This window comes from Heptranchias perlo, chromosome 23 (assembly GCF_035084215.1).
Source record: "Heptranchias perlo isolate sHepPer1 chromosome 23, sHepPer1.hap1, whole genome shotgun sequence".
Taxonomy (NCBI): domain Eukaryota; kingdom Metazoa; phylum Chordata; class Chondrichthyes; order Hexanchiformes; family Hexanchidae; genus Heptranchias; species Heptranchias perlo.
This window is the reverse complement of record NC_090347.1, coordinates 16,211,794-16,233,101: the sequence shown is the minus strand read 5'-3', so window position 1 is coordinate 16,233,101 and position 21,308 is coordinate 16,211,794. Positions and strand designations below refer to the sequence as shown.

Below are 21,308 nucleotides of genomic sequence, written 5' to 3'. Positions count from 1 at the left end.
CCTCACTGCGTTACAGTTGCACAGAACTGGCAGCCCTCTAATATCTTGCCAAAGTAACCATTCTTCATTTGTGAAACTAGCCAGTGAGTGACAGACAGCAGGTTAGTTGCACGCGAGGAGCATCACAGTCAAGACGCACACACAAACACTTTCTGGGCAAAGGTGAGGATGCCCACCTGAGAACAGCTAACTCAGCACAGACTGATTCAAACTTGAGGCTGTCCTGCTGTGTATGGTTTACTGCCACACCAGCTGGTGCAGTTACCCACTGAGCCACTGGTGAAATTCCAGAGTAATTAACACGTAAAGTAAAGTGAGTTTTTCCAGCAGGTGGTGCTATAAATGTTTTAACGTTAATGCAGCATGATCAAACAGGTTATTACCATGTGAGAGTTTGTCCATAGATTAAATCCAACACATTCCTGGCAATGTCAAACTCAGGCTTTCTTTTCCTTTTCAGCAATTTAATGCAAACTACCCTGGATATTGAAGGAAGGAGAAATGATGATTAAAATAGCATTGTAGATTATCCTCCTAACTTCACTGAACTGCCTTCTCTTCTGCACAAAATGATCACATCAATTAATGAATACAGACAGACTGCTGACTGATTGTTGGCATTTCAGATTCAGACTTGCGGACTGCTCAGGATTCTTTGACAAGTTACTTCCAGTAAAGCTGGAAGTAAACAGCAACCCGGCTAGCAGCCAACCACACTGAGGTTTATACCATATTCCTGCAACCTTCGATGCGTTTACAATCTTGAAGCTTAATGGAGTCTTAATATTAATGCATCTTTTAAAAATCAATTGTTAAAAGAAGCATAGTGTTTTGCAGCTCTAAAGTAATGCTGTATGGAGCAGTGCAACCAATGTTTGATACCCACTCCACTGAGGTCCTAAGCTCAGACTTCATACTGTGAAGAAGTACTGAGCAAAATCCAGAGCATCTCCCCTTCTCTGTCCTTGGGAGTGAAGGCGGGCGGTGGGGGTGGGGGCTGCAGAGGGAGGGAGGGAGGGAGGTAGAACTGGATGGTGATTCTCCCTCAGGCCACTCTAGTACATCTCCTAGCAGCTGGGGGAGGAACAGGCTGGACCTTCTCTTCTACCTTCTTAGATGCAGCAGGACTGTAGCTGGGAGGGGAGAGGCAGTGAAGAGAGAAAAAGAGACTGAAATACCCTTAAAAAAAAGAATCACCCAGATTTTACTCTGCATTTCTAATGATTTGTTTTGAATGTTTGGTTAAACTGTGTGCAACATCAGGGACTTGGTCTGGAACTCAATAATGTGAGCAAGCTACACCATCATTCGGTGTCTGAAAGATCCTGCATTAGTGACACTAATTGGAGGTCCTTCACATTGTTAGTGTAATTTCCCGGCCAGTTTCCCAGTCCCTGATGCTACCAACACGTATCGCCTAAACAAAAAAGGCAGAATAACAAGGGATGTGAAAAGCTAATTGTAGTACTTCACAAAGGATAGACCTTTCAGGAGTGAGATTAGAAAACATTTCTACACACAAAGGGTGGTAGAAGTTTGGAACTCTCTTCTGCAAACGGCAATTGATACTAGCTCAATTGCTAAATTTAAATGTGAGATAGATAGCTTTTTGGCAACCAAAGGTATTAAGGGATATGGGCCAAAGGCAGGTATATGGAGCTAGATCACAGATCAGCCATGATCTTATCAAATGGCGGAGCTGGCTCGAGGGGCTGAATGGGCGACTCCTGTTCCTATGATATGTAGGACACGTGCATGTGCATATATGAGTGTGTGTACGCGGTGTGTGTGGGGGGGACGGGGGTAGGGGGGTAGGAGAGAGGCGAAGGAAAAGAGAGTCAAATAGCATTTTGAATGTGAAGGACCAATCCTTTTATTGTTCCTAGTGGGCTGTGTTTCAAATACATTTTCAAGCTTAGTCATCAGAACAGAATTCCTGCTCAGCTGACTCACTCTTGAGGGTAAGGGATCACAAATGAATAAATCTGCCTGATAGCATTGGGCCTCCAAACAAATTGGGCACGACAGTATTCCTCAATTTCTAAAATGGTGCCCAGATGAGCTTTGCTGCTGATGAGATGAAAGCACTGCAAAAACCCATTTGGTTATTGCTTTGAAAACTCAAGACGACTCTGAAGGTCAAGCTTTTAATATATTCATAAATGATACTAATTCAGTAACAACTCATCAAAACAAAGCACTATCCCGGAAATGAAGCACAGGAGGCTGCAACAGCATAATATTATGGTACATTATTATAGTATCGAGCTAAGGATTCAATCAAGGCCTTTCAGTTTTAAAGGCCTTACCAATTTTCACCCTCCCCCTCTCCTTCCCTCTTGACAATTTTCTCCCTCCCCCTCTTCCCTACCTGACCAATTTTCACCCTCCCCCTCTCCTTCCCTCTTGACAATTTTCTCCCTCCCCCTCTTCCCTACCTGACCAATTTTCACCCTCCCCCTCTCCTTCTCCCTTTAATAATTTTCTCCCACTCCCTCTCCTGAAAGGGTCAACATCTTGATGAAGTACAGTTCCATAAGCATGGGGGTCCACCCCCTTTGAACCTTGCTCAATTGGCCATTCTTCATGTTGTGAGCCTCAATATTCTTGGGGCAGAAGGGGAGCTGGCTCCAACTCTGTTCTCACCTGATATATGCATGGACATAAACACCCTTCCTGCAGGGGTCACTGGATAGCAATCGTAAAGGGGAGCACTCCCTAACCACGGGCGCTGAGGGAAACTGTAGTATCCTTACCACACTGTCCTGCCGAAGATCAGTTTGCTCATTATAGATCAGAATCAAACAGAGAACCTTTGTAGTCTATGTCACTGAGCTACCCGCTGAACCAAAGGGTAAACTCATTTATGCTTCTTAATGAAACCTTTTACATTTGTTGTATTTCAATTAAGTTGCTTTGTGTAGCTACTTTACTTTTTTTTTAAATATAAAAGTATGGACACGGGCACCATGAAGTGGTTCATGCCTGCAGCTTTCCACATGGTGAATTAATGATCTCTAGCTCTGGTGGAGGGAGAGGGGCAAGGGCAGAGGTTACACACCACAGGCAAGGTACAACTCTATGGAAGAAAGGAAAAACCAGTAAGCCTGTTACCCTACCCCATTTTTGTTTGCCTCTGTGTTAAAACTACACTTTTGGTATCACAATTGGTTAAAAACTTGTGTGGCCCACAGAGTGTTAAAGTGCATTAATAAATATTAAGAGATAAAAAGTCTTCTGATGAATATAAAACTCACCTCCTGATATATTCTCCAAAAATTGTTTCCAGGATAATGAATATAAAATCTACCATCACCAAGCGGTATAATTCTTGCCCTACAAAGGTTTCCCAGCACTAAAGCAAAAAAAAAACAAGGGATGGTTAAGTGTTTGACACCATACAATACAAAATTTGTAATGCAAGTCCTATATGTATCCTATCCTCAAACGCAAGAGATTACAAATCAGTTATTCCAAGATCAACTGTAACAATGTTACCCCAAAGTATTCAGAATGGAAATAAAATGGACCATCAGGCCATCCTGTTCAAAACGTATTCCGTCTGTAAACAACTGAGACATAGGTAGCCCTGATTTTACCAAGCCCTGGAGCCAACACTAAATAGCTCACTTGTACAGAACATGGACTCCAGCCCTTATTGAAGTGCAAGAAAAAAAAACAGCATTTTTGTTTCAGACCACAACATTATTTAAAATGCTTGGATTGAATTAGAAGGAATAATACAAACCAGATAACCAACATCTCCATTAAGCAGGCTGGTTTAGGACAATGGTTGGAAGAAATAATGGTAAAAATGACCAAAAACAAGTAAAATGCCATCCACATTTCAGCATGGCTTCATTTACAAGGTTATGTTTGGAAAAATCCAGGTGGGTTCCAGTGGGTGGAGGATCTAAATAAAACTACCGACAGTCCAAGTACCTTGTGCATTTTTAGAACTGAAGTGAGGCTATCAATTCTTACTGTCAAGCTGATTCCATTTTTTGTAAACAGATGGCGGAGGGGTTTCAGTACTATTTTGGTTTAACTCATCCCTGTCTTTTTTACTTACTGATATTTCTGATATTTTTATGGTATTTCCTCCTATCCAGTGAAAACACAGCAGTGCCAAAATGGACATCTTCAACAGCATATTCCTGCAATAAAAAAAAAATCACATATCTTCATCAGAGAAAATAAAATGAACTATCCTGTCAGAGGACCTTTAAAACGCAGACTCTTCTGTTGTTTGCGTACAAGGCAAAATAGTTTGGACTGGCACTTCCTCTGGATTTGTCTCCTCTAACAGAAGTGAGTTTCCATTACACAAACTATTTTACTGCACATGGCTGAAGTGGGCTCAGGGTCACTTTGAATAATAAAAAGTTGCCAAGTTGCGCTGTATTTTACATCAAATGCGGTGGTTTATTAACCAATTTCACTACATGAAAAGGACAGCATCAGCAACAATTACCGAAAAATAAATCTTGAAGTGTTTGGAAGAAGCAGCAGAAGAATTTGCATTTATAGAACGCCTTTCACAATCCCAGCCAACGAACTACTTTAGAACTGCAGTCACTTTTGTAATGCAGGAAAATGTAGCAGCCAATTTGCATACAGCACGATCCCATAAATAGCAATGATATAAGGGTCTAGATAATCTGTTTTTTGTGGTGTTAGTTGAGGGATAAATGTTGGCCAGGACTCCGGGAAAACTTCCCTGCTCTTCTTTGGATAGTATTATGGGACCCTTGACATCCACCTGAGGGTAGACGGGGCTCCGGTTTAATGTCTCATCTGAATGAGAGCACCTCCAACAGTGCAGCACTCCCTTGGTTTTTACTGAAGTGTCAGTCTAGATTATTATGTGGGGAAAGGCAACCGTTTAGAGCCTTCCCGCCATTGTAAACCGAGGGGCTGCAATCAGGGAAAAACCCCCTCGGGCAGAATGTAAAATTCAAATTGCTGTAATGTACCTGTAATGAATCTGAAATGGACCAGAAATGAATCTGTAAGCAATAATCTGTGTTGACGTATGATGCAATGAGACACCCTAGAGTGTCATGAACTGCAATGATGTCCAATGTGTTCATTGTACTGCACTTAACGTAACCTGCAAATTGTATAATCTGTATACAATTTCGGACTGGCAACCAGTAACCAGTGGTGTTCCACAGGGGTCGGTGCTGGGTCCCCAACTCTTTACAATCTATATTAACGATTTGGAGGAGGGGACCGAGTGCAACATATCAAAATTTGCAGATGATACAAAGATGGGAGGGAAAGTAGAGAGTGAGGAGGACATAAAAAACCTGCAAGGGGATATAGATAGGCTGGGTGAGTGGGCGGAGATTTGGCAGATGCAATATAATATTGGAAAATGTGAGGTTATGCACTTTGGCAGGAAAAATCAGAGAGCAAGTTATTTTCTTAATGGCGAGAGAGTGGAAAGTACTGCAGTACAAAGGGATCTGGGGGTCCTAGTGCAAGAAAATCAAAAAGTTGGTATGCAGGTGCAGCAGGTGATCAAGAAAGCCAACGGAATGTTGGCTTTTATTGCTAGGGGGATAGAATATAAAAACAAGGAGGTATTGCTGCAGTTATATAAGGTATTGGTGAGACCGCACCTGGAATACTGCATACAGTTTTGGTCTCCATACTTAAGAAAAGACATACTTGCTCTCGAGGCAGTACAAAGAAGGTTCACTCGGTTAATCCCGGGGATGAGGGGGCGGACATATGAGGAGAGGTTGAGTAGATTGGGACTCTACTCATTGGAGTTCAGAAGAATGAGAGGCGATCTTATTGAAACATATAAGATTGTGAAGGGTCTTGATCGGGTGGATGCAGTAAGGATGTTCCCAAAGATGGGTGAAACTAGAACTAGGGGGCATAATCTTAGAATAAGGGGCTGCTCTTTCAAAACTGAGATGAGGAGAAACTTCTTCACTCAGAGGGTGGTAGGTCTGTGGAATTTGCTGCCCCAGGAAGCTGTGGAAGCTACATCATTAGATAAATTTAAAACAGAAATAGACAGTTTCCTAGAAGTAAAGGGAATTAGGGGTTATGGGGAGCGGGCAGGAAATTGGACATGAAGCTGAGTTCGGATCGGTCAATGCCCTGTGGGTGGCGGAGAGGGCCCAGGGGCTATGTGGCCGGGTCCTGCTCCGACTTCTTGTGTTCTTTAGATTTGTGGTTGGGATCAGATCAGCCATGATCTTATTGAATGGCGGAGCAGGCTCGAGGGGCCGATTGGCCTACTCCTGCTCCAATTTCTTATGTTCTTATGTTCTTATGTATTGTGTACGTTTGGAAAGTGATACGACAACTGTTTTGTATGTATTGCTGCAAATTTTATGAATAAAGTATATTTTTTGAAAAAAAAAAGTCAGTCTAGATTATTTGCTCAAGTCTCTAGAGTGGGGCTTGAACCGACAACCTTCTGAACAGTGGCAAGACTGCTACCACTGAGCCAAGGCTGACACTTCAAAATTACCAAACATGCAAATTTTGCTTAAAGGCCCTTTAAAATGATTTAATATCATTTAGCGGTCGATTTTTCAGTAAATTCCCCCTTTAGGTTCAATCCACTGAAGGAGACATTTGTTTATGCCCATCTTTAAGTTTGTGACTATAATAAGTTAACCAGTGACTAAGAGCTCAATTTTAAAAGGGTGGCGGGATGGCAGCATGGGGGGGGGGGCGTGCGGCAAACCCGAATAGAAAAAAAAAACATACTTTTCGCACGCGATCGCGAGGTCAATGATGCTCATTAATCTTGTTTTCGGGTTTCGTGCCCGCCAGAAGCTGCAACGCAAGGGAGGTGGGGGGGTGGGGGGGGGTGGGGGGGGAGGAGAGAGAAAGAGAGAGACGTCATCCGGCACTGGAACAGAGAGTGGGGGGGGGGGGGGGGGGGGGGGAGACACAAAGATCGGAGCGGGACACACAAAGATGGTGGCGGGGGGGGGGGGGGTGAGACATCGGAGCAGGGGGTTACAGGTGACATCATTTGAAACTTTGTGAAATGTTATTTTATTTATTTTATGTTCATCAGGTGTGAATCGGAAGCCGTGGGAAAGACGCCCAGTTAAGTTGAAAATAGTTGCAACTACCCACTATGTAACAAAGAAAGTATCTTAAGTACATCAATGAGGTACATTTGCTTGGCGGGACTTCCAGATTCCAGAACCCCGCGCTCACACTGATGCGTCTGTGTGAGACGCAGAAGTCGGTGGGTTGGAGCCGGGTTCCTTACCCGCTCGGGATTTTACCGATTTTCGCTGCCCACCTGCCCCCAGACTTCCATTTGAAAATCGAGCCCTAACTGTCCATTGGAATGTCATTGCCTGCAAAACTTCTAAGCAACTCCAAGTATCTCCTGGCTTCCACATAAAACGACTGCTGGTGCTGTTTCACAGAGCAAGCAATGAAATGAAAACAATCGTTCAAAGTCATATAAAGCAACAATAAACGATTCAAAATGAAATAAAATGGTGGCTTTAAATTGGGGAGATAAATACTGCAAATGTTGGAAATATGAAATAAAAAAAAGAGAAAATACTGGAAATGGAGAACACATTGATAAACAAAAAGGTCAGTGTTTTCAGTGGGTCCCTTTATCAGAATCATTTTTAATGAAGGGTTCCACTTTAAATGTTCACCCATTTTTCTCTTTTGGATGCTGGACAACCTGTTATGCATTTCTGGCACTATCTAGTATTAAGATGCAATTTAATAGCAGAGAGCACACTGGTAAAATATAAATTTGGGACCATCTTTTGGTCTTCTGTTGTTATTTTATGTGGCCAATAGCAACATGGTGGATTTTTTTCCCCTGCCATCATATATTTACAGCACCAGAGGTAGGCCACCACTTGATGCTCCAGTGTGCTATGCTATGGGGTGGTTTAACATTGTGGTTTTGTCCACCCAATTCTCCATCTGGTAAATTCCCAACTCATGATATCGGGGAAGTGTGTAATATGAAAACCACACACTTCTACACAGACACAAGTAAGAATCTGGACATGTCATCCAGGGCATTCACACAGCAAGATAATTGCACTGGTTAGGGATTTCAGAAGCCAAGTCTGGTGAAGGTGGGAGGCCCTTTAAAAAGGCAAGAAAAATAACTTGCACACTGAGCAAAAACAAACAAAATATAAAATGACTGCTGTAATTTTGGAAGACCAGGTTGTTCCTGAAAAGACAGAGGAAGTGTTCCTACCTGGTAATGGCAACATAGATTTGTTGCTGTGGGAAGTCATATTTTTCCAGTAACCCAATTAGGTTATATATATACGGCATCACAAGATTGATAAATGACACAAGCACGGGAAGTGTCAGCAAGCTGCTCTCCACCTGCTTCTCAGACATTCCCTGTCGGATTTTTTTTGAATAATTCTAAAACAGAAAACATTTTACTCAGGACATGTTTTTAAATCAGTCAAAAACATAAACAGCTTGAGTTTGAAACTTTACAAAAAAAAATGCCAGAGTTACCTCAGTTTTATTAAGAGATATTGCCCCTTTGAAATTTGGAAAACTAACTTGCAAAACTTGTAAAGTTGCTAATTTCACAGACACGGCGAGACTTCACCGTATGTCATAATTTTGTTTACTTGGATAAAAAAATGACAATCCACATTTCTTTGTAAGACAGATACTGTTTCCAGATGCTATTTATTTTAAATTGGGACGAGGTCGAACTTCTCACTCAGCTTTGAAGCTTCAAATTATAGAATGGCCAAAGTAAGTTATGGAAGGGTGAAGAGAGTTCTTATAAAATCACTAAACACCATGCATTATCTTTCAAAGCCTAAATATGTTGATTTATTAAGTTTTGATGGACCACAATACAAATACATTTATCAAAAGGCAAGAAAAAATATTAAAAATAAATGTGAAGGGTTTTGGAACTCTGGGCAGATCTGAGGAAGAGAAGCGGAGGAAGTTGGTAAGAAAAAGAAAATGAGCAAAATCTACTTTGCCAATCATATTTACATCAGTAATATTCCATTATCAGTCCTGTCACACGATGTCAAATTAATACTAATCATGAATCACAATAAGCTTGACTTGAAATTTTCATATTCAGAAATAAATTCAGAAGTTTTTCCTTTTTAGAAATAATTGCTGTTTGGCATGGACTGTGGCTCACGAGGTTACATCACAATCTCATAGACCAGAAGATCTTGGAAATCATGTAACCTTCACTCTTGTGGTTTATGACACACTCTCAACCCCTTTTTTATGCCAAAATCATGTAATTCATCATCTAATAATTGGTGTCATGCACAGATTGTCATTTTAGATAATAAACGTGCAATAAAATTCAAGCCACAAGTTTATTCTAGTGTTAAAATGTTCTTTTATACTCCAAATATTACTCTTATATACTACTCTGCACATTTACACTACAGATTTATTGGATTCACCGCTTTACAAGAGTCAAATTAAAAACCTTCAGCATACACCAACAAATGTTATGTAAATAATCGTTGCTTTCTTTCCAAATCTTTACCGAAGCATTGATGGAGTAATCGATTAACCCACTCTGCAGTTGAAGGTGTGCTCTTTCTCCCACATACCTCACCAAGTCAAAATTAAACACATTAATAGGCAACATTAGCAATTGGCAAGGTCACAGAACTAGACCAATTGTCCCTTTCCATTCTGCAACCGTGAACTGAGGGGATCTTTTAGCATCATTTTAATTCCATTCCATCATAAATTTTACCCAATCAGCAAATCCTTCCAAAATTATCAGTAGGAGGGATCTCAACAGCATTAGCTCTATTGAAGAAGCAGGATATACAACTGAGTGAATTCACCAACATGTTACAAATTTTAAAATCTTTATTCTCTTCACTTGGCAAAGAGCAGTTACTGTCTCTAACACTATCGTGTACTGATTACTACACAAACCATTCGAGCTGCGTTCTCACAACTTAGTATACCAACATTTTAAACTGTTTCAGTTTTACAATATCTAGTAGAATGTTATCTGTTATTAGTTTCAACTGATTCCATAACAACTCTATTCTACTATAATAATACGATACTTCCCCTTTTCTGTCACAAAGCTGTATGATAAAGCTTACCATAATGCTAGGGTTATGAAAAGTAGGCATTGGTAATGAGATTGAATGACAAAATATAGATATTAAAGAATGGAATTTGTAGATGCAGAGAGTCTAACTATATTCATTTGAGATTGCATGCAAAAGATTCCCGAGAAGCTCTCAAGTTACTTTTTAATATCACCTAAACTACTGACTATATTAAACTGTCCTGAAGTACTCTCCCAACAATCTATTTTCCATCACACCCATTTTTAAAAGTTACTTTATTTTTCTTCTGATCCTTAGCTCCTCCAGGGCTATGTACCATTTCCAAGACAAAGAGAATGTTTACAGCCAACTTGCTCCGAGGCCTCTGCCTGTGGTCATCTTGAGCTGGCCACATGGAGGTGTGATAGTGTGGCCAAAGGAACTGTTCCCTACTGCTGAATTTCCCTCAGTTGTTCCCAGAAGGTACAACTCAGATCAGATTCATCATCCAGTGACAACACATTCTATGTGCTACGATATCACATACTGTCATTTTCAAGTAACATATTCCTCAGAGTTGGAAAAAGAAAATTGAAGAGAAGAACAGAAATTCTTGAAGATTTGCTGTATTTTTTTTGACTGCTTGATTTACTGCCTCTTCTCCTCCAGGAATGCCAGGCAAGTTCTGTTCCCCTCTTCATCATGTTTTTAATTTCTTTCTTCTTTCCAAACCTAACTAAAATGCTTTTCTCTTTGTTTTCAGTTCCAATGAAGCGTTGCACCCCAAGCACAAACTTGTCTTTTCTCTTTACAGATGCTGTGCATTTCCTGAATTTTCTTTTTATGTTTCAGATTTCCAGCATTTATGGAAAACAAATGTTTGCTTCTATATTCCTATAGTTCATTTTTATATACTGCACTCATGTTGACATATTCTGTCACTGCGTAAAGGTCCTAAAATACCTTTCAGATGTATTTAGAGAATAATGGAATAACCTGGGGGTGATTACAAGGCAAGAATTTTATCAGGAAGTTTAGGTGATGTGATGAAACACAGAAGTACAGCAGAGTGGTTTACAACCATTTTCTAAATTCCAAGATGCGATTATTACCTCACTTTACAGTACATGTTACATACGCTACGAAATACACGTCCTGACTTTATTCAGTGTTTGATGGTTACTTTGCCCAACAGTGGGTGTTATAGGCAATGTAAATTTTCGCTACACTTTATCATGCTAGATTAGCCATGATCTGACCGCAGCTGATTAGAGGGAGTATTGTGAGACGTCGCAACTATTTTACTTGCAAACACGGGTGCAGTAGACTATATGAGATTGATGTCAATGGCTCAGTTCCAAGTTCATTGCATTTGACTCCGTTGGTTAAGGCAGTGAGTCTATGTCAGCTAATCTCACCTGGGATAGGTGACGGGGCACTAGAATTATCACCCTTGAGTTGGTGAGGGGAGGAATTAAAATTGCTACCGTTCTTCCTCCTGATCACTGTTTACTCATCCCTGGTGGACATTGGGAGCAGAGGATCAGGCTTGGCAGTGGTGCTCCCATACTTCAATAACCCACTGACACTCCCTATCTAGGCTCAAATATGGTGAAGATTGGTCATTTGTGTGAGGTGCCGGAGGGTGTCGTGTGTACCCAAGCAAGGAGTGAATGGCTTCAGAACAGGATTTGGGGAGAAAATTGATGGGAAAAAAGGGAAGGATTTTTATTTTTAAAAGTGTTAATCACATTTATTAGCATAATAGTCATGCAAAAAAACCATCTCTGTTTGTTATTTTATCTGTTGCCCTTCATTTTGGAACTCACACTATAATTTTTTATTTGCATTTTTTCTCTTAGATTTAACATTCTTTTTAGTGGGTACTCGTTTCCAGACAGATTTCTCCAGGAGAATGTGCAACATATTCCTCAATGATTGTCTCCAACGTTGGTCCATGCTTAAGTAATCAGATGAACTTAGATCCAGCTGTTTTCTCTCCCTCTCTCTTCTTTCTCCCCTCCCTCACTTCCACAATGAAAACTTGCCTCTATACAAAATCTCACTTTGAGGGTTGACCCAGTCAAAAATATATGAAACTTGCTACAAGTGTGTCGAAGTGACTGGAGTACAGTATAGTCTTAGGGTTAGCACCAGTGATCAAACAATTCCGAGAAAACAACCTTAACTTTTGTATTGTTAGATTGGCTGATTATGCAGCAAATATAAAAATCAGTACCCTCCAGAAGCTTAAAAACACAGAACATTTCTTCATTAGGTAGAGAAATTACTTTGTCCCAACTCAGCGTATAATGGTCATGATGGGATATTTATAAATAACTAGCTCTTGATTGACAGTGCATCATGCAAACAGGAAACCCACCTCCAGCATGTATTCTGAGTAGTAATAAACTCCAACAGCGCATCCAACAGCACTCCCCAAGCACAGCAGCCAGCCCAGAATGTGAACTGACAGATTAGCAAACCACTGACAAGTGCTCAAGCGAGTAGCACGGAAATTATGCTCAGTAAGAAATTCCTGATTGAAAAATAAAAATAATCAGTAACAATTTAACAAGAATATATTGCATGTGTACACATAACATTCTTAAACTAAACTGCTTAAAGTACAGCAACACTTACATGCCTGTCTTCTTTCCGACAAGCCCACTGTCTTGAAATCAAGCCCATTGGACAGTTTTGCACTCTAACTCATTCTTTCTCTGGTGCTCCAAACCGAAGCCTCTTAGCATCCTCAGTCTTTCCTTCTTACTATAATGGTCAGGTTTCTAAAATCCAAGCTTGGCACTATCTAATCACCATTTCCTGATTTATCTAACCTCTAATTCACTTCAACCTTGGTGGTGTACTGCACAATGAGCTTTCAGCCATCATCTTGGTTTCTCAATTAAAAATACCAGTACAATACATTTCTGGTAAGTACCAGCTTGTACCAAAACATTTTTCCAGTCCAGAACATAAAATGATTGTGATATAATGCAGTAATTTGGTTACCTTGTTGGTTCCAGTCCCAAACAATAAAAATTGTGAAAAGACAACAGTACAGGGGAAGGTGGGGTTGGGGGGGTTGAAAGTGAAGAGGGTGACATTCTCTTCGACAGGACACAGCTTTCTTCAACATTCAAAAAAATTTACAATAAATTAAATCATTGTCTTGAGTGACTGCCACAGCAGATATTTTGATTGCATTGGCTATTATGGATCAAAAATGAATGGAGAATAATGGAACCAAAGGGGATTTAAGAAAAGTAGCCACAAAAGTAGGGATAGAAGTTAAGTGGTCCCATATGATTATTTCACGGGCTCTGGTAACAGATAGTTAATCCTCCCCCAATTCCCTCTGTCACCTTGCATCTTGTGCAGTGCGAGAAAGGTGGATGGTCTGTGCTGGAGACCGTTAACACCCTGATCTGCTTCACACTATAAAAGGTAAGTAACCCAGAGTGACAGGTAAACCCACTGCTTAAAACATGTGACTTTCTGGTTGAGAATTAAGCATGCCAAACTACCAGACTGACTCATATGTGGCCATCATCCTAACATTTTATGGAACTTGATTCTAACAGCAGCCATTATTTGCAAGCATCTAGTTCACTCACGCACTACAATATTTAACATTAACCCATAAACTCACCTTCAGCTGGGTGCTGTTGTTCTCGTACTGTAACTCAACTGACAATTTATGAGTCACCTTAAAATCCCACGAGCAGAACACTTTCAATGCCAGATTACCGTAGGTACTGCCCACTCTGTAACTCTCTCCAAAAGCTTTGGACAAGCTAAAAGGTTAAATTCAAAAGTTATTTCAAGCTGCCGCAAGTTGTAAAACCATTTCTGTATTATCTAAAATAGGCTTCACTTTTTCTTGCTGAGTGAACTGTAATAAGATCTATTTGGACTCAAAAACCCATTCAAAATTCACAATCCCTTGTTGGAAGCCATGGTCACAATCATGTGAGGCACACACCTTAACCCGAAAAAACTCTCAATTTGCCCTTAAAAGATCTGTCAAATCTAAAGCATGTGCTCATAGCCTTCTTGAAATTGGATTTTCCATTTCATGATACAGAAAAACAAGAGAAGAAAATAAATATTTTGTTTTCCAAATTGAGTTTGCAGTGTCTGACTTATTCTTTAAAAAACAGCAGAATTAGTGTCTGGTTGGGTGTAGATTTAGAGGTGAGGTGGTTACTTCTATTCAACAGTAAAATGTAGAGGACAATTTGATGATGATGAATTATAATTAATTGCCACTTGACATTGCTGCTCATTCCAGGAAATTAAGCCAAATGGAGTGAACAATCCAGGTTTATGAATGCAGAAGAACTTTTTTTCTCAATTCAAAGTCCAATCCCAAATGTTAACTAAAAATACAGAAAAGAATGGACCTGGAGACTTATGGTGCATTTATACCCACAATATGTTGCTCACAGCAACTCCAAATTCACTGGTAAATTATGAACATAACCAGAAGTGAGCTTGCGCCATTGGAGACCATTTGCACCACCAAAACCTCAACCGACATCAGTGACAGCAGCTTAAATGCAAAGTGGTGTGCTTTTAGAGGTACAGGCAGTCAAGTTGTTTGGTATAGTGGCTGAGGGCCAACAAGGTTTTTTTTTTATTATTCATTCATGGGATGTGGGCGTCGCTGGCGAGACCAGCATTTATTGCCCATCCCTAATTGTCCTCAAGAAGGTGATGGTGAGCCGCCTTCTTGAACCGCTGCAGTCCGTGTGGTGAAGGTTCTCCCACAGGGCTGTTAGGAAGGGAGTTCCAGGATTTTGACCCAGCGACGATGAAGGAACGACGATATATTTCCAAGTCGGGATGGTGTGTGACTTGAAGGGGAACATGCAGGTGGTGTTGTTCCCATGTGCCTGCTGCCCTTGTCCTTCTAGGTGGCAGAGGTCACGGGTTTGGGAGGTGCTGTCGAAGAAGCTTTGACGAGTTGCTGCAGTACATCCTGTGGATGGTACACACTGCAGCCACTGTGCGCCGGTGGTGAAGGGAGTGAATGTTTAGGGTGGTGGATGGGGTGCCAATCAAGCGGGCTGCTTTGTCCTGGATGGTGTCGAGCTTCTTGAGTGTTGTTGGAGCTGCACTCATCCAGGCAAGTGGAGAGTATTCCATCACACTCCTGACTTGTGCCTTGTAGATGGTGGAAAGGCTTTGGGGGGCCAGGAGGTGAGTCACTCGCCGCAGAATACCCAGCCTCTGACCTGCTCTTGTGGCCACAGTATTTATATGGCTGGTCCAGTTAAGCTTCTGGACAATGGGGGTCACCCAGGATGTTGATGGTGGGGGATTCGGCGATGGTGGTGCCGTTGAATGTCAAGGGGAGGTGGTTAGACTCTCTCTTGTTGTAGATGGTTATTGCCTGGCACTTGTCTAGCATGAATGTTACTTGCCACTTATCAGCCCAAGCCTGGATGTTGTCCAGGTTTTGCTGCATGCGGGCTCGGACTGCTTCATTATTTGAGGGGTTGTGAATGGAACTGAACACTGTGCAATCATCAGTGACCATCCCCATTTCTGACCTTATGATGGAGAGAAGGTCATTGATGAAGCAGCTGAAGATGGTTGGGCCAAGGACACTGCCCTGAGAAACTCCTGCAGCAATGTCCTGGGGCTGAGATGATTGGCTGCCAACAACCACTACCATCTTCCTTTGTGCTAGGTATGACTCCAGCCACTGGAGAGTTTTCCCCGATTCCCACTGACTTAAATTTTACTAGGGCTCCTTGGTGCCACACTCGGTCAAATGCTGCCTTAATGTCAAGGGCAGTCACTCTCACCTCACCTCTGGAATTCAGCTCTTTTGTCAATGTTTGGACCAAGGCTGTAATAAGGTCTGGAGCAGAGTGGTCCTGGTGGAACTCAAACTGAGCATCAGTGAGCAAGTTATTGGTGAATAAGTGCCGCTTGATAGCACTGCCGACGACACCTTCCATCACTTTGCTGATGATTGAGAGTAGCCTGATGGGGCCGTAATTGGCTGGATTGGATTTGTCCTGCTTTTTGTGGACAGGACATACCTGGGCAATTTTCCACATTGTCGGGGAGATGCCAGTGTTGTAGCTGTACTTGAACAGCTTGGCTAGAGGCGCAGCTACTTCTGGAGCACAAGTCTTCAGCACTACAGCTGGGATGTTGTCGGGGCCCATAGCCTTTGCTGTATTCAGTCCACTCAGCCGTTTCTTGATATCACATGGAGTGAATCGAATTGGCTGAAGACTGGCTTCTGTGATGGTGGGGATATCGGGAGGAGGCCGAGATGGATCATCTACTCGGCACATCTGGCTGAAGATGGTTGCGAACGCTTCAGCCTTGTCTTTTGCACTCACGTGCTGGATTCCGCCATCATTGAGGATGGGGATGTTTGCAGAGCCTCCTCCTCCCGTTAGTTGTTTAATTGTCCACCACCATTCACGACTGGATGTGGCAGGACTGCAGAGCTTTGATCTGATCCGTTGGTTGTGGAATCGCTTAGCTCTGTCGATAGCATGTTGCTTCCGTTATTTAGCGTGCATGTAGTTCTGAGGTGTAGCTTCACCAGGTTGGCACCTCATTTTTAGGTACGCCTGGTGCTGCTCCTGGCATGCTCTTCTACACTCCTCATTGAACCAGGGTTGATCCCCTGGCTTGTTGGTAATGGTAGAGTGGGGAATATGCCGGGCCATGGGGTTACAGATTGTGCTGGAATACAATTCTGCGGCTGCTGATGGCCCACAGCGCCTCATGGATGCCCAGTTTTAAGCTGCTAGATCTGTTCTGAATCTATCCCATTTAGCACGGTGGTAGTGCCACACAACACGTTGGATGGTATCCTCGGTGCGAAGACGGGACTTCGTCTCCACAAGGACTGTGCAGTGGTCACTCCTACCAATACTGTCATGGACAGATGCATTTGCGACAGGTAGATAGGTGTGGACGAAGTCAAGTAAGTTTTTCCGTCGTGTTGGTTCGCTCACCACCTGCCGCAGGCCCAGTCTGGCTGCTACGTCCTTCAGGACTCGGCCAGCTCGGTCAGTAGTGGTGCTACCGAGCCACTCTTGGTGATGGACATTGAAGTCCCCCACCCAGAGAACATTCTGTGCCCTTGCTACCCTCAGTGCTTCCTCCAAGTCCTGACAGTTGTCGTGTATGGACATTCCCCAACAACATGGGGAAAGCTATCAGGCTCGAGGAGGCTGAAGGCTTCCTTCAGGGGTCAGGGGGGAGCACTTCTGCTCCTCCTGGCCCACAAGAGGTGCTGAATAAAGCACTTACCTTGTGGAGCCGGCAGCTCCCACCTCCCTTTCGCTACCGGGTTTCCCGATCCCTGGGAAACCCTAACAGCAACACTCAATTTTAAGTCGGGCTTCCAACTGCACTATGGGAGCCCGAATTAAGAATCACAAAATGGTTGCAGCACAGGAGGAGGCCATTAGGCTCTAAGGAGAACAACCCCAGCTTCTCCAGTTCCATCCCAGGAACCATTCCAGTAAATCTTTTCTGCAACTTTTCCAAGGACTTCACATCCTTCCTAAAGTAGGATGCCCAGAATTGGACACAATACTCCAGTTGTGGCCGAACCAGTGTTTTATAAAGGTTCATCATAATCTCCTTGCTTTTGTACTCTATGCCTCTATTTATGGATCCCATATGCGCTTTTAACCGCTTTCTCAACCTGCCATGCCACCTTCAATGACCTGTGCACATATACCCTTAGGCCTCTCTGTTCCTGCACCCTCTAGCTTATATTGCCTCTCCTGGTTCATCCTACCAAAATGTATCACTTTGCACTTCGTTGCATTAAATTTCATCTGCCACGTGTCCGTCCATTCCACCAGCCTGTCTATGTCCTCTTGAAATCTATCACTATCCTCCTCACTGTTCATTACACTTCCAAGTTTTGTGTCATCTGCAAATATGGAAATTGTGCCCTGTACACCCAAGTCCAAGTCATTAATATATATCAAGAAAAGCAGTGGTCCACGTACCGACCCCAGGGGAACACCACTGTATACCTTCCTCCAGTCCGAAAAACAATCGTTCACCACTACTCTCTGTTTCCTGTTACTTAGACAATTTTATATCCATGCTGCCATTGTCCCTTTTCTTCCATGGGCTTCAACTTTGCTGACAAGCCTATTAAGTGGCACTTTACCAAATGCCTTTTGGAAGTCCAGATACACATCAGCCGTATTGCCCTCATCAATCTCTCTGTTACCTCATCCAAAAACTCAATCAAGTTAGTTAAACACGATTTGCTTTAACAAATCCGTGCTGGCTTTCCTTAATTAATCTACACTGTCCAAGTGACTGTTAATTTTGTCCCGGATTATCATTTCTAAAAGCTTCCCCACCACCGAGGTTAAACTGACTGGCCTGTAGATTCCGGGTTTGTCCTTACACCCTTTTTTGAACAAGGGTGTAACATTTGCAATTCTGCAGTCCGATGGCACTACCCCTATATCTAAGGATGATTGGAAGATTATGGCCAGTATCTTACATCCCTCAGCAACCTAGGATGCATCCCATCCAGACCTGGTGATTTATCTACTTCAAGTATAGCCAGCCTTTATAGTACCACTTCTTCATCAATTTTTAGCCCATCCAGTATTTCAACTACCTCCTCTTTTACAGTGACTTTGGCAGCATCTTCTTCCTTGGTGAAGGCAGATGCAAAGTACTCATTTAATACCTCGGCCATGCCCTCTGACTCCATGAGTAGGTCTCCTTTTTGGTCTCTAATCGGCCCCACCTTTCCTCTTACTACCTGTTTATTATTTATATGCCTATAGAAGACTTTTATGTTAGTTGCCAGGCTATTCTCATACTCTCTCTTTGCCCCTCTTATTTCCTTTTTCACTTCCCCTCTGAACTTTCTATGCTCAGCCTGGTTCTCACTTGTATTATCAACCTGACATCTGTCATACGCCCCCTTTTCCTCCTTCATTTTACTCTCTATCTCTTTCGTCATCCAGGGAGCTCTGGCTTAGGGTGCCCTATCTTTCCACCTCGTGGGAATGTACCAAGACTGTACCCGAACCATCTCCTCTTTAAAGGCCGCCCATTGTTCGATTACAACTTCACCTGCCAATCTTTAATTCCAATTTATCTGGGCCAGATCCCTTCTCAACCCACTGAAATTGGCCCTCCTCTCATTAAGTATTTTTACTCTAGATTGTTCCTTGTCTTTTTCCATTGCTAATCTAAACCTTGTGATACTATGATCACTATTCCCTAAATGATCCTCCCTTGACACTTGCTCCATTTGACCCACCTCATTCCCCAGAACCAGATCCAGCAATGCCTCCTTCCTCGTTGGACCCAATGTACTGATCAAGGAAGTTCTCCTGAACACACTTCAGAAATTCTTCCCCCTTCCTGCCCTTTACACTATTACTATCCCAGTCTATATTAGGATAATTGAAGTCCCCCATTATCACTACTCTATGGTCACTACATATTAAATATGTTAATTAAGTGTCCTGCCTCCCCACGGTGGGACAATCGGTTGCCCTGATATCCGGCGCCGTAAAAAAAGGCGGTGGGCGTGTGTGTGGCGGGTTGGGGACGCGTTCCCCATATTTGACTCTTTATCAGCACCCCTCCCCCCCTCCCCCCCGACCCTCTCCCACCTGTCCGGGGCGGGGGGGGGGGGGGCGCGGTTTAACATCCACAATATTTTGCAGACATGTAAATGTATCGAAAATAAAAAGCAAACCCAAATAATCAAAGCATTCATCTCCCATGAAATGTGAAAAATAAGAAGTCCACTGCATTGGATGGACTGTACAGAGATTTAGCATTTGAGTAACAGACACATGATGAAAGGTAATTTACCAATAGACCAGGAAGATGCAGGTGATGAAGAAAGAAGTTCCAAGAGTGTAGACATACGCTATCGGCAGGTTATACAGTATATTATGAGCACTTGTGTTGTGTCCGATACTATGCAAGACATTCCACGTGCTGTTTGTATAATATCCATAGTATAGAACTGTGTCTGTGAAATAACCCTAAACAAGAAAAGAAATGTAATTAAATCACAATTTAAACAGCCTACGACTATATTGCACGGGTGTTAACTCAGTTTGCTACAACAAAGACACATTTTCCCTTAGAACTGTATGTAACTTCTTAAAGAGTTATTTCTACATCGGACGTTTTGTTTCTCCAGAGCCACTTCTTTTCATTAAACTCCTGTAATGTAACACAGTCGGGCAGCTGGGTAACTGTGTTCTCTCATTAACAGCAGTGGGGTCTTGGTATTACACTCCAGAGAAATAAAACCAGTGACAATCAAAATATGTTTTCATATTATCACCTTCTTAAAAAAAAGATTTTCCCCATATTTGATCTCATTAAATCAACCTACGCCACACTTACTCCTTAAGAAAGCAACAAGGCGATTTGTTCCCACACAAGGGGGCTGTAAGAAATAGGTCGACGCAATCTCGGATTTTTTTTCTCCCCCCCCATATAAGGGTGCCGTTTACTTCAGTAATTTCCCCATCCCTCTTGATAGCTCAGCTAAGATTTGGAATGCATTTATTGGGGAATTACGGGCAAAAATTTACACCCTACGACTGCAGCTGGGTGAATCAGATAATCACCAGAATCAGGTTTTGCTACAAATAGGTCGTGAAACTTTCATACTCTGACAGGAGAGAACTTTGTATCCATGGGTACATTTCTTCCCCATCCCTCGCATTAATTTCTATAGATTACATTGCTGGTAAAAGCAAGATTGTTTGCTTTTAAAGAAAATGTTGGTTTCAGGCACTGTACAAGTGTAGAGATCCAAGGAGGCTTTGTACTCTTTCATCCTGTCTGCTCATTTAATCACCCACTAATGAATCACAGGAACATAGAAATCTTAATATGTATTTACTGTCTATTTGGTAAAACACAAATATATTGTGAGCATCTTAATAATGTTTACTACTACACTGGTACAGTACAAATCATGTTGCAAAAGGACAATTTATCATGGTGAACAATTTTAGGTTTAACAATGAAATCGAGAGAACAAATTTAGTTATGATCAAATCTGCTTTTGTTTTAACGCCATTTTCTCTTTTCCTTTAATCTTTGAACACCATAAACCTTTTCCTCTGAGGAGAGAGCTGGCAGACAACCCGCTCCCAGGTTTCTATCAATATCACTCTGTGACCCGCTGGAAGGGAGTATGCAAGAATTGGAAGGATTGTTGCTCTCTAATTTTTCCTCTGGTCGGGAAAC

The 21,308-nt window shown here is 42.2% G+C and overlaps 1 protein-coding gene across 3 annotated transcripts in view; it reads right to left on the bottom strand.

Moving 5' to 3' along the window:
- Window positions 1-21,308, bottom strand: part of LOC137341115 (transmembrane channel-like protein 6) — a 102,466-nt gene that overhangs the window by 12,393 nt on the left and 68,765 nt on the right. For all 3 annotated transcript variants that reach the window (XM_068004047.1, XM_068004048.1, XM_068004049.1), the window contains 7 exons: window positions 19,908-20,083; window positions 13,708-13,852; window positions 12,436-12,591; window positions 8,228-8,403; window positions 4,073-4,157; window positions 3,258-3,355; window positions 384-479 (listed from right to left, as the gene is read on the bottom strand). In XM_068004047.1, coding sequence (XP_067860148.1) covers window positions 384-479; window positions 3,258-3,355; window positions 4,073-4,157; window positions 8,228-8,403; window positions 12,436-12,591; window positions 13,708-13,852; window positions 19,908-20,083 — 932 coding nt within the window. The remainder of the gene's footprint in view (window positions 1-383; window positions 480-3,257; window positions 3,356-4,072; window positions 4,158-8,227; window positions 8,404-12,435; window positions 12,592-13,707; window positions 13,853-19,907; window positions 20,084-21,308) is intronic.